The sequence below is a fragment of the Streptopelia decaocto genome (assembly GCF_964273445.1).
Source record: "Streptopelia decaocto genome assembly, contig: HAP1_SCAFFOLD_1735, whole genome shotgun sequence".
In the NCBI taxonomy this organism is placed as follows: Eukaryota; Metazoa; Chordata; class Aves; order Columbiformes; family Columbidae; genus Streptopelia; species Streptopelia decaocto.
In genome coordinates, this window is record NW_028116559.1 from 16069 (window position 1) to 28908 (window position 12840).

At 67.2% G+C, this 12840-nt stretch overlaps 1 protein-coding gene across 1 annotated transcript; it reads right to left on the bottom strand.

Annotated features, from left to right (window-relative positions):
* Nucleotides 1–448: 448 nt before the first annotated feature.
* Nucleotides 449–12605, bottom strand: LOC309452153 (ras-related protein R-Ras-like). Its single transcript, XM_082076830.1, has 6 exons — nt 12470–12605; nt 11106–11193; nt 10297–10399; nt 7097–7205; nt 1921–2039; nt 449–646 (listed from the first exon to the last, which is right to left on the bottom strand). Exons 1-6 carry the CDS (start codon nt 12599–12601, stop codon nt 553–555), a joined length of 645 nt encoding a protein of 214 aa, XP_081932956.1. The 5' UTR covers nt 12602–12605; the 3' UTR covers nt 449–552.
* Between the last annotated feature and the right edge of the window lie 235 nt (nt 12606–12840).

Consider the following 12840-nt stretch of genomic DNA (forward strand, 5'->3'; position numbering starts at 1 on the left):
GGGGCTCAGATATCAGGGGAGGTCACGTGACTTTGGGGGGGTCTCAGATATTGGGGGGCTCTAATGACTTGGGGGGCTCATATTGGGGGGGTCACATGACTTTTGGGGGTCTCATGACTTGGGGGTCTCAGATACTGGGGGGGGGCTCAGACTTGGGGTCTCTAATGACTTGGGGGTCTCATATTGGGGGGGTCACAGGATTTGGGGGGGGTCTCATGACTTGGGGGGCTCAGACCTGGGGGTCTCAGACTTGGGGGGCTCTGATGACTTGGGGATCTCATATTGGGGGGGTCACACGATTTGGGGGGGGGGCTCATGACTTGGGGCTCAGACTTGGGGGGCTCTCAGCGGTTTAAGGCACTTTAATGGTATTTACAGTGGGGGGGCCCAGTGACCCCAAAACACGTGACATGGGGGGGGGCGTGTCCCCCCTCCCGGGTTGGGGGGGGGATGTGTCTGAGTGAAGCCGGGGGGGGGGACCCCAAAACCTGGGGGACCCCAAAGTGGAGGGGGGGGGGGGGGGCAGAGGGGGGTTGGAAGGGGGGGGAGGGGTCAGATGGGGGCGCAGGGGCAGCGGGGGGAGGAGCTTTTCCCGCGGGGGGGGGCGGGGGGGGGCGGCGGCGGCTTCTGCTGCTCCCGGAAGCGCCTGCGGGGGGGGGGGGGGGGATGATGTCACCGGCCACGCCCACCTGATGGCCCCGCCCATCCGATGGCCACGCCCCCCTGATAGCTCCGCCCACTCGCTGGTCCCGCCCAAGCAATGATCCCGCCCACCCCACGGAACCGCCCACTCAATGGCCCCACCCACCTTGACCCCGCCCACCTGACGGCTCCACCCCCACGGTTCCGCCCACCCCATGGCCCCGCCCGCCCCAAGGCCCCGCCCACCACATGGCCCTGCCTACCCCGGCCACACAACCGGTGGCCCCGCCCACCTGCCGGCCCCACCCACTCGATGGTCCCGCCCTCCCGATAGACCCCGCCCACCCCGTGACCACGCCCACCTGCCGGCACCGCCCACCCAATGATCCCGCCCACTCAATGGCCCCAGCCACCTGGCCCCGCCCACCCCGTGGCCCCACCCACCCGGCCACACTTACTCAATGGCCCCGCCCACCTGCCGGCCCCAGCCACTCGGTGGCCCCGCTCTCCCGATAGCCCCGCCCACCCCATGCCCGCGCCCTCCTGATAGCCCCGCCCACATGATGGCCCCGCCCACTCAATGGTCCCACCCACCCTGGTCCCGCCCACCCGATAGCCCCGCCTACCCCGGCCACATTTACTCGATGGCCCCGCCCACCTGCCGGCCCCACCCAGTCAATGGCCCCGCCTTCCCGGGAGCCCCGCCCACCCCATGGCCCCGCCCACCTGCCGGCCCCGCCCAGTCAATGGTCCGGCCCTCCCAATGATCCCACCCACCCGGCCACACTCAATGGCCCCGCCCTCCTGCTAGCCCCGCCCACTCCATGGCCCCGCCCCCTCGATGGGTCACCACTTGCTCATCCCACCCTATAGCCCCGCCCACTCCATGGCACCGCCCACTCCATGGCCCCGCCCACCCCATGGCCCCGCCCACCCCATGGCCGTGCCCATCCACCCGTCCTACCCACTTGATGGCCCCGCCCTCCTGATGGCCCCGCCCACTTGATGGCCCCTCCCACCCCATGGCCCCGCCCCCTTGGTGGGTCCAACCACTCGATGATCCCACCCTATAGCCCCACCCACTCCATGGCCCCGCCCACCCCATGGCCCCGCCCACCCCATGGACCCGCCCACCCCATGGCCCCGCCCACCCCATGGCACCACCCACTCCATGGCCCCGCCTACCCACCCCATGGCCCCGCCCACCCCATGGCCCCGCCCGCCCACCCCATGGCCCCGCCCACCCCATGGCCCCGCCCACCCCATGGCCCCGCCCACCTGACGTCGCGCACCAGCCCCTCGAACGCCTCGTCCACGTTGAGCCGCGTCCGCGCCGACGTCTCCAGGTAGCGCAGGCGGCTCCGGCGCGCGAAGGCCTGAGCCTCGTCCCGCCCCACCTGCGCCAACATGGCCGCCACCGTGGGGGGACACGCCCAACATGGCCGCCACCATGGGGGCAGGGGACACGCCCAACATGGCCGCCACCATGGGGAGGAGACACAGCCAACATGGCTGCCACCATGGGGGGGACACGCCCAACATGGCCACCACCGTGGGGGACACACCCAACATGGCCGCCACCATGGGGGGAGGGGACACGCCCAACATGGCCACCACCATGGGGGACACACCCAACATGGCCGCCACAATGGGGGGAGGGGACACGCCCAACATGGCCACCACCATGGGGGACACACCCAACATGGCCGCCACCATGGGGAGGAGACACAGCCAACATGGCTGCCACCATGGGGAGGAGACACAGCCAACATGGCTGCCACCATGGGGGGGACACGCCCAACATGGCCGCCACCGTGGGGGGACACGCCCAACATGGCCGCCACCATGGGGGGGGGACACCCAAGATGGCCGCCACAATGGGGGGGACGCACCCAAGATGGCCGCCACCATGGGGAGGGGGACACGCCCAACATGGCCGCCACCATGGGGAGGGGGACACGCCCAACATGGCCGCCACCATGGGGGGGGGGGGGTGGGACACGGCCAATATGGCCACTCCCATGGGGGGGGGGGGGTGGGACACGGCCAATATGGCCACTCCCATACACAGGGGCGGGACTTCCTGTCCTGGGTGGGAACGTGCAGGACAGAACTTCCGGTTCTATGGACAGAGGGGGCGGGACTTCCTGTTCAGGGCCCATGGGGGTGGGGTGGGACTTCCTGTCCATCCCTTTTTTAGGTCCCTGTGGAAACGCGTCCTGGTCCGGGGGGTCCCGGGGCTTTGGGGTCCCGTGGGTCCGGGTTGGTTGGGGGGTCCCGTGGGGGTCTGGGTTGGGGGTCCCATTGATTGGGGGTCCCACTGGGGGTCCCATTGGGGTTTCCATTGGGGGTCCCATGGGGGTCCCGTTGGTTGGGGGTCCCGTGGGGGTCTGGGTTGGGGGTTTGGGTTGGGGGTCCCATTGGGGATCCCATGGGTGTCCCATGGGGATCTGGGTTGGGGGTTCCATGGGAGTCTGGGTTGGGGGTCCCATTGATTGGGGGTCCCATTGGGGGTCCCATTGGGGTTCCCACTGGGGGTCCCATGGGAGTCTGGGTTGGGGGTTTGGGTTGGGGGTCCCATTGGGGGTCCCATTGGGGAGCCCATGGGGATCTGGGTTTGGGGTCCCATTGGTTGGGGCTCCCGTTGGTTGGGGGTCCCGTGGGGGTCTGGGTTGGGGGTTTGGGTTGGGGGTCCCATTGGGGGTCCCACTGGGGATCCCATGGGGGTCCCGCTGGGGTCTGGGTTGGGGGTCCCATTGCTTGGGGGTCCTATTGGGGATCCCATGGGAGTCTGGGTTGGGGGTCCCATGGGTGTTTGGGTTGGGGGTCCCATTGGGGGTCCCATTGGGGGTCCCATGGGGGTCCCATGGGGGTCTGGGTTGGGGGTCCCATTGGGGGTCCCATTGGGGAGCCCATGGGGGTCCCGTGGGGGTCTGGGTTGGGGGGTCTCGGTTGGGGGTCCCATTGGTTGGGGGTTCCATTAGGGGTCCCGTGTGGGTCCAGGCTGTGGGTCCCACTGGGGTCTGTGTTGGGGGTCCCGTGTGTGTCCCGTGTGTCCCGTGTGTGTCCCGTGTGTCCCGTGTGTGTCCCGTGTGTGTCCCGTGTGTGTCCCGTGTGTCCCGTGTGTCCCGTGTGTGTCCCGTGTGTGTCCCGTGTGTGTCCCGTGTGTCCCGTGTGTGTCCCGTGTGTGTCCCGTGTGTGTCCCGTGTGTCCCGTGTGTGTCCCGTGTGTGTCCCCTGTGTCCCGTGTGTGTCCCGTGTGTCCCGTGTGTGTCCCGTGTGTGTCCCGTGTGTGTCCCGTGTGTCCCGTGTGTCCCGTGTGTGTCCCGTGTGTGTCCCGTGTGTGTCCCGTGTGTCCCGTGTGTCCCGTGTGTGTCCCGTGTGTCCCGTGTGTGTCCCGTGTGTGTCCCGTGTGTGTCCCGTGTGTGTCCCGTGTGTGTCCCGTGTGTCCCGTGTGTGTCCCGTGTGTGTCCCGTGTGTGTCCCGTGTGTGTCCCGTGTGTCCCGTGTGTGTCCCGTGTGTGTCCCATGTGTGTCCCGTGTGTCCCGTGTGTCCCGTGTGTCCCGTGTGTGTCCCGTGTGTGTCCCGTGTGTGTCCCGTGTGTCCCGTGTGTGTCCCGTGTGTGTCCCGTGTGTGTCCCGTGTGTGTCCGTGTGTGTCCCGTGTGTCCCGTGTGTGTCCCGTGTGTGTCCCGTGTGTGTCCCGTGTGTCCCGTGTGTGTCCCGTGTGTGTCCCGTGTGTGTCCCGTGTGTCCTGTGTGTGTCCCGTGTGTGTCCCGTGTGTGTCCCGTGTGTCCCGTGTGTGTCCCGTGTGTGTCCCGTGTGTGTCCCGTGTGTGTCCCGTGTGTGTCCCGTGTGTGTCCCGTGTGTCCCGTGTGTGTCCCGTGTGTGTCCCGTGTGTCCCGTGTGTGTCCCGTGTGTGTCCCGTGTGTGTCCCGTGTGTCCCGTGTGTGTCCCGTGTGTCCCGTGTGTGTCCCGTGTGTGTCCCGTGTGTGTCCCGTGTGTGTCCCGTGTGTCCCGTGTGTGTCCCGTGTGTGTCCCGTGTGTGTCCCGTGTGTGTCCCGTGTGTGTCCCGTGTGTCCCGTGTGTGTCCCGTGTGTGTCCCGTGTGTCCCGTGTGTCCCGTGTGTGTCCCGTGTGTGTCCCGTGTGTGTCCCGTGTGTGTCCCGTGTGTCCCGTGTGTGTCCCGTGTGTGTCCCGTGTGTCCCGTGTGTCCCGTGTGTGTCCCGTGTGTGTCCCGTGTGTCCCGTGTGTGTCCCGTGTGTGTCCCGTGTGTGCCCCGTGTGTGTCCCGTGTGTGTCCCCTGTGTCCCATGTGTGTCCCGTGTGTGTCCCGTGTGTGTCCCGTGTGTGTCCCGTGTGTCCCGTGTGTGTCCCGTGTGTGTCCCGTGTGTGTCCCGTGTGTCCCGTGTGTGTCCCGTGTGTGTCCCGTGTGTGTCCCGTGTGTGTCCCGTGTGTGTCCCGTGTGTGTCCCGTGTGTCCCGTGTGTGTCCCGTGTGTGTCCCGTGTGTGTCCCGTGTGTGTCCCGTGTGTCCCGTGTGTGTCCCGTGTGTGTCCCGTGTGTGTCCCGTGTGTGTCCCGTGTGTGTCCCGTGTGTCCTGTGTGTGTCCCGTGTGTGTCCCGTGTGTGTCCCGTGTGTCCCGTGTGTGTCCCGTGTGTGTCCCGTGTGTGTCCCGTGTGTGTCCCGTGTGTGTCCCGTGTGTGTCCCGTGTGTCCCGTGTGTGTCCCGTGTGTGTCCCGTGTGTCCCGTGTGTCCCGTGTGTGTCCCGTGTGTCCCGTGTGTGTCCCGTGTGTCCCGTGTGTGTCCCGTGTGTGTCCCGTGTGTGTCCCGTGTGTGTCCCGTGTGTCCCGTGTGTGTCCCGTGTGTGTCCCGTGTGTGTCCCGTGTGTGTCCCGTGTGTGTCTCGTGTGTGTCCCGTGTGTGTCCCGCGTGTCCCGTGTGTGTCCCGTGTGTGTCCCGTGTGTGTCCCGTGTGTCCCGTGTGTCCCGTGTGTGTCCCGTGTGTGTCCCGTGTGTGTCCCGCGTGTCCCGTGTGTGTCCCGTGTGTGTCCCGTGTGTGTCCCGTGTGTCCCGTGTGTGTCCCGTGTGTGTCCCGTGTGTGTCCCGTGTCTCCCGTGTGTCCCGTGTGTGTCCCGTGTGTGTCCCGTGTGTGTCCCGTGTGTGTCCCGTGTGTGTCCCGTGTGTCCCGTGTGTGTCCCGTGTGTGTCCCGTGTGTGTCCCGTGTGTGTCCCGTGTGTCCCGTGTGTGTCCCGTGTGTGTCCCGTGTGTCCCGTGTGTCCCGTGTGTGTCCCGTGTGTGTCCCGTGTGTCCCGTGTGTGTCCCGTGTGTGTCCCGTGTGTGTCCCGTGTGTGTCCCGTGTGTGTCCCGTGTGTCCCGTGTGTCCCGTGTGTGTCCCGTGTGTCCCGTGTGTGTCCCGTGTGTGTCCCGTGTGTGTCCCGTGTGTCCCGTGTGTGTCCCGTGTGTGTCCCGTGTGTCCCGTGTGTGTCCCGTGTGTGTCCCGTGTGTCCCGTGTGTCCCGTGTGTGTCCCGTGTGTCCCGTGTGTGTCCCGTGTGTGTCCCGTGTGTGTCCCGTGTGTCCCGTGTGTGTCCCCTGTGTCCCGTGTCTGTCCCGTGTGTGTCCCGTGTGTGTCCCGTGTGTCCCGTGTGTGTCCCGTGTGTGTCCCGTGTGTGTCCCGTGTGTGTCCCGTGGGTGTCCCGTGTGTCCCGTGTGTGTCCCGTGTGTGTCCCCTGTGTCCCGTGTGTGTCCCGTGTGTGTCCTGTGTGTGTCCCCTGTGTCCCGTGTGTGTCCCGTGTGTGTCCCGTGTGTGTCCCGTTTGTGTCCCGTGTGTGTCCCGTGTGTCCCGTGTGTGTCCCGTGTGTGTCCCGTGTGTGTCCCGTGTGTGTCCCGTGTGTCCCGTGTGTGTCCCGTGTGTCCCGTGTGTGTCCCGTGTGTGTCCCCTGTGTCCTGTGTGTGTCCCGTGTATGTCCCGTGTGTGTCCCCTGTGTCCTGTGTGTGTCCCGTGTGTCCCGTGTGTGTCCCGTGTGTCCCGTGTGTGTCCCGTGTGTGTCCCCTGTGTCCCGTGTGTCCCGTGTGTGTCCCGTGTGTGTCCCGTGTGTGTCCCGTGTGTGTCCCGTGTGTCCCGTGTGTGTCCCGTGTGTGTCCCGTGTGTGTCCCGTGTGTCCCGTGTGTGTCCCGTGTGTCCCGTGTGTGTCCCGTGTGTGTCCCGTGTGTGTCCCGTGTGTCCCGTGTGTGTCCCGTGTGTGTCCCGTGTGTGTCCCGTGTGTGTCCCGTGTCCCCCGTGTGTCCCGTGTGTGTCCCCCGTGTCCCCCGTGTCCCTGTGTGTCCCGTGCCCCCATGTCCCCCGTGCCCCCCGTGTCCCCCGTGTGTCCCATGTCCCCCGTGTCCCCCGTGCCCCCCGTGTCCCCCGTGTCCCCCATGTCCCCCGTGTCCCCGTGTCCCCCGTGTCCCCCGTGTCCCCACCTGCCTGTGTGGCTGCAGATCGACCTTGTTCCCCAGCAGCACGGCCGGGACGTCGTCTCGGTCCTTGACGCGCAGGATCTGGCCCAGCAGCCGCGGCACCAGCTGGAAACTGGGGGGGTCACACTTGGGGGTCACACTTGGGGGGGTCACACTTGGGGGTCCCACTTGGGGGTCACACTTGGGGGTCTCAGTCCTTGACCCACAGGATCGGGCCCAGCAGCCACGTCACCAGCTGGAAACTGGGGGGGGGTCACACTTGGGGGGTTCCACTTGGGGGGCCACGTGGGGGGGGGTCACACTTGGGGGTCCCACTTGGGCGTCCCACTTGGGGGTCACACTTGGGGGTCCCACTTGGGGGTCACACTTGGGGGTCTCAGTCCTTGACCCACAGGATCGGGCCCAGCAGCCACGTCACCAGCTGGAAACTGGGGGGGGGTCACACTTGGGGGGTCCCACTTGGGGGGCCACGTGGGGGGGGGTCACACTTGGGGGTCACACTTGGGGGTCCCACTCCCTGACCCACAGGATCGGGCCCAGCAGCCGCGGCACCAGCTGGAAACTGGGGGGACCAAAGTGACAGAGGGACCCAGGCATCCGGGTCCTATTTTGGGGTGCAATGGGGCAGTTTTGGGGTGCTGGGGGGGTCCGTAGTGCAGGGGATGTTTTGGGGTGCTGTGCTGGATCCCAGTCCCATTTTGGGGTGCAATGGGGGGGACAGTGGGTGCAGGGGCAGTTTTGGGGTGCAATGGGTCGGTTCGGGGTGCAGGGTCAGTTTTGGGGTGCAGGGGCGATTCGGAGGTCCAGGGTCAGTTTCGGGGTGCAGGGTCGGTTTGGGGGTGCAATGGGTCAGTTTTGGGGTGCAGGGCCGGTTCGGGGGTGCAGGGGCAGTTTTGGGGTGCAATGGGGCGGTTTTGGGGTACACTGGGTTGTCCGTAGAGCAGGGGCTGTTTGGGGGTGCACTGGGTCGGGTTTGGGGTGCAATGGGGGATCCGTAGTGCCGGGGCGGTTTGGGGTGCAATGGGGGGTCCGTAGAGCAGGGTCGGTTCAGGGGTGCAGTGTCGGTTTTGGGGTGCAGGGTCGGTTTTGGGGTGCAATGGGTCGGTTTTGGGGTGCAATGGGTCAGTTTGGGGTGCAATGGGTCGGTTTTGGGGTGCAATGGGTCCGTTTGGGTCAGTTTCGGGGTGCAATGGGTCAGTTTCGGGGTGCACAGGGTCAGTTTTGGGTGCAATGGGTCAGTTTTGGGGTGCAATGGGTCAGTTTTAGGCTGCAATGGGTCAGTTTGGGGTGCAGAGGGCCGGTTTTGGGGTGCAATGGGTCCGTTTGGGGTGCAACGGGTCAGTTTTAGGCTACAATGGGTCAGTTTCGGGGTGCAATGGGTCAGTTCGGGGGTGCAATGGGTCAGTTTTGGGGTGCAACGGGTCCGTTTGGGTCGGTTCAGGGGTGCAGGGTCGGTTTGGGGGTGCAATGGGTCAGTTTGGGGGTGCAACGGGTCAGTTTGGGGGTGCAGGGTCGGTTTGGGGGTGCAATGGGTCGGTTCGGGGGTGCAGGGGCAGTTTCGGAGTGCAGTGTCAGTTCCGGGGTGCAGTGTCAGTTCCGGGGTGCAGGGTCAGTTTTGGGGTGCAGGGTCACTTTGGGGGTGCAATGTGCCGGTTCCGGGGTGCAGGGTCAGTTCCGGGGTGCAGGGTCACTTTTGGGGTGCAATGTGCCGGTTCCGGGGTGCAGGGTCAGTTTTGGGGTGCAGGGTCAGTTTTGGGGTGCAATGTGCCGGTTCCGGGGTGCAGGGTCAGTTTTGGGGTGCAGGGTCAGTTTTGGGGTGCAATGTGCCGGTTCCGGGGTGCAGGGTCAGTTTTGGGGTGCAGGGTCAGTTTTGGGGTGCAATGTGCCGGTTCCGGGGTGCAGGGTCAGTTTTGGGGTGCAGGGTCAGTTTTGGGGTGCAATGTGCCGGTTCCGGGGTGCAGGGTCAGTTTTGGGGTGCAGGGTCAGTTTTGGGGTGCAATGTGCCGGTTCCGGGGTGCAGGGTCACTTTGGGGGTGCAATGTGCCGGTTCCGGGGTGCAGGGTCAGTTTTGGGGTGCAGGGTCAGTTTTGGGGTGCAATGTGCCGGTTTGGGGGTGCAGGGTCAGTTTTGGGGTGCAGGGTCAGTTTTGGGGTGCAATGTGCCGGTTCCGGGGTGCAGGGTCAGTTTTGGGGTGCAGGGTCAGTTTTGGGGTGCAATGTGCCGGTTCCGGGGTGCAGGGTCAGTTTTGGGGTGCAGGGTCAGTTTTGGGGTGCAATGTGCCGGTTCCGGGGTGCAGGGTCAGTTTTGGGGTGCAATGTGCCGGTTCCGGGGTGCAGGGTCAGTTTTGGGGTGCAGGGTCAGTTTTGGGGTGCAATGTGCCGGTTCCGGGGTGCAGGGTCAGTTTTGGGGTGCAGGGTCAGTTTTGGGGTGCAATGTGCCGGTTCCGGGGTGCAGGGTCAGTTTTGGGGTGCAGGGTCAGTTTTGGGGTGCAATGTGCCGGTTCCGGGGTGCAGGGTCAGTTTTGGGGTGCAGGGTCAGTTTTGGGGTGCAATGTGCCGGTTCCGGGGTGCAGGGTCAGTTTTGGGGTGCAATGTGCCGGTTCCGGGGTGCAGGGTCAGTTTTGGGGTGCAGGGTCAGTTTTGGGGTGCAATGTGCCGGTTCCGGGGTGCAGGGTCAGTTTTGGGGTGCAGGGTCAGTTTTGGGGTGCAATGTGCCGGTTCCGGGGTGCAGGGTCAGTTTTGGGGTGCAGGGTCAGTTTTGGGGTGCAATGTGCCGGTTCCGGGGTGCAGGGTCAGTTTTGGGGTGCAGGGTCAGTTTTGGGGTGCAATGTGCCGGTTCCGGGGTGCAGGGTCACTTTGGGGGTGCAATGTGCCGGTTCCGGGGTGCAGGGTCAGTTTTGGGGTGCAATGTGCCGGTTCCGGGGTGCAGGGTCAGTTTTGGGGTGCAGGGTCAGTTTTGGGGTGCAATGTGCCGGTTCCGGGGTGCAGGGTCAGTTTTGGGGTGCAGGGTCAGTTTTGGGGTGCAATGTGCCGGTTCCGGGGTGCAGGGTCAGTTTTGGGGTGCAGGGTCAGTTTTGGGGTGCAATGTGCCGGTTCCGGGGTGCAGGGTCAGTTTTGGGGTGCAATGTGCCGGTTCCGGGGTGCAGGGTCAGTTTTGGGGTGCAGGGTCAGTTTTGGGGTGCAATGTGCCGGTTCCGGGGTCACCTGCGCCGGTCGTCGATGGCGAACACGAGCACGAACCCGTCCCCCGCGCGCAGGTGCCGCTCGCGCAGCGCGCCCAGCTCCTCCTGCCCCGCCGTGTCCACGACTGGGGGCGGGGCGGTCAGCAGGCCCCGCCCCGGCCCCGCCCCCCGGCCCCGCCCCAACCCCCGCCCGGCCCCGCCCAGCTCCTCCTGCCCCGCCGTGTCCACGACTGGGGGCGGGGCGGTCAGGAGGCCCCGCCCCCGGCCCCGCCTCCCGGCCCCGCCTCCCGGCCCCGCCCCAGCTCCTCCTGCCCCGCCGTGTCCACGACTGGGGGCGGGGCGGTCAGCAGGCCCCGCCCCCGGCCCCGCCCCCGGCCCCACCCCTGGCTCCTCCCAGCTCCTCCTGCCCCGCCGTGTCCACGACTGAGGGCGGAGCGGTCAGCAGGCCCCGCCCCAGGCCCCGCCCCCGGCCCCGCCTCCCGGCTCAGCTCCTCCTGCCCCGGCCCCGGCCCCGCCCCTGGCCCCGCCCCTCCGGCCCCGCCCCTCCGTGACTGCGGGACGGGGCGGTCAGGAGGCCCCGCCCCTCCGGCCCCGCCGGGGGGTCAGGAGGCCCCGCCCCTTCGGCCCCGCCCCTCCGTGACTGCGGGACGGGGGGTCAGGAGGCCCCGCCCCTCGTGCCCCGCCCCTCGTGCCCCGCCGGGGGGTCAGGAGGCCCCGCCCCTCCGGCCCCGCCCCTCCCGGCCCCGCCGTGTCCACGGCTGCAGGACGCGGGGGTCAGGGCGCCCTCCCAACCGCCGGGGACCCAGGCGTCCGGGAGCCCCCCCCACTCACTGTCGAGGCGCGCGGGGACGCCGTCCACGGAGCGGAGCGTGGAGTACGAGTCCTCGATCGTGGGGTCGTAGTCGGGGATGAAGTACGACTGCGGGGGGTGGGGGGGCGTGGGGACCCAGGCGTCCGGGTGCCCGACCCCCCAAATGAGGAGGGACCCAGGCGTCCAGGTGCACAACCCCCAAATGAGGGGGGACCCAGGCGTCCGGGTGCACAACCCCCCAAAGTGAGGAGGGACCCAGGCGTCCGGGTGCACAAGCCCCAAATAAGGGGGGACCCAGGCGTCCGGGTGTCCGACGCCAAAGTGAGGAGGGACCCAGGCGTCCGGGTGCTTGAACCCCCAAATGAGGCAGAACCCAGGAGTCCGGGTGTCCGAATCCTAATGAGGGACCCAGGCGTCCGGGTGCACAACCTCCAAATGAGGGGGGACCCAGGCGTCCGGGTGTTTGATCCTCCCAGAGGGAAGAGGGACCCAGGCGTCCGGGTCCACAAACCCCCAAAGTGAAGAGGGACCCAGGCGTCCGGGTACCCGAACCCTAATGGGGGACCCAGGCGTCCAGGTGCACAACCCCCAAATGAGGAGGGACCCAGGCGTCCGGGTGCACAACCCCCCCAAATGAGGGGGGACCCAGGTGTCTGGGTGCACAACCCCCCAAATGATGGGGGACCCATGCGTCCGGGTGTTTGATCCTCCCAAAGTGAGGAGGGACCCAGGCGTCCGGGTGCACAAACCCCAAAGGGAAGAGGGACCCAGGCATCCGGGTCCACAAACCCCCAAAGTGAAGAGGGACCCAGGCGTCCGGGTGCCCAAACCCCAAATGATGGGGGACCCAGGCGTCCGGGTGTTTGATCCTCCCAAAGTGAGGAGGGACCCAGGCGTCCGGGTGCCCAAACCCCAAAGGGAAGAGGGACCCAGGCGTCCGGGTGCACAAACCCCCAAAGTGAAGAGGGACCCAGGCGTCCGGGTACCCGAAGCCCAAAGGGAAGAGGGACCCAGGCGTCCGGGTGCCCGAAGCCCAAAGGGAAGAGGGACCCAGGCGTCCGGGTGCCCGAAGCCCAAAGTGAAGAGGGACCCAGGCGTCCGGGTGCCCGAAGCCCAAAGTGAGGAGGGACCCAGGCGTCCGGGTCCACAAACCCCCAAAGTGAGGAGGGACCCAGGCGTCCGGGTTCTGGAACCCTAATGGGGGACCCAGGCGTCCGGGTGCCCGAACCCCAAAGTGAGGGGGGACCCAGGAGTGTGTCCCCTCGAAATCAAGGGGGTCCCCCCTCTGGTGATCTGGGGTTTAGGGGGTCCCGGTTTGGGGGTCCCTGTTGGGGTCCCATTTGGGGGTCCCGGTTTGGGGGTCCCGTGGGGGGTCGGGCGGTACCTGCACGAACCGGACGCTCAGCGCGCTCTTCCCGACTCCTCCGCCCCCCAGCACGACCAGACGGAGCCGCTCGGGGGGGGTCCCGGTGCCCCCGGACCCCCCGAACCCCCCGGACCCCGCGTTTCGCTCCATCCCGGGCCGGTGGGCGGGGCCAGGCGCTAATCTATGCGAAACCCCGCCCCCCGCGCGCGCCACAGCCTTATAAGGCGACCCGGGCCCGGGGAGGGCGGGGCCGAGAGGGGGCGTGGCCACGCGGGGCGGGGGGCGTGGCCAAAAGAGGGAGCGTGTTTGTGAACGGGAGACTCCGCCCTAAGACCCCGAAACTGTCCCGTTTCGCCCCAAAATGGGACTGGGATCCAGAGCAGCACCCC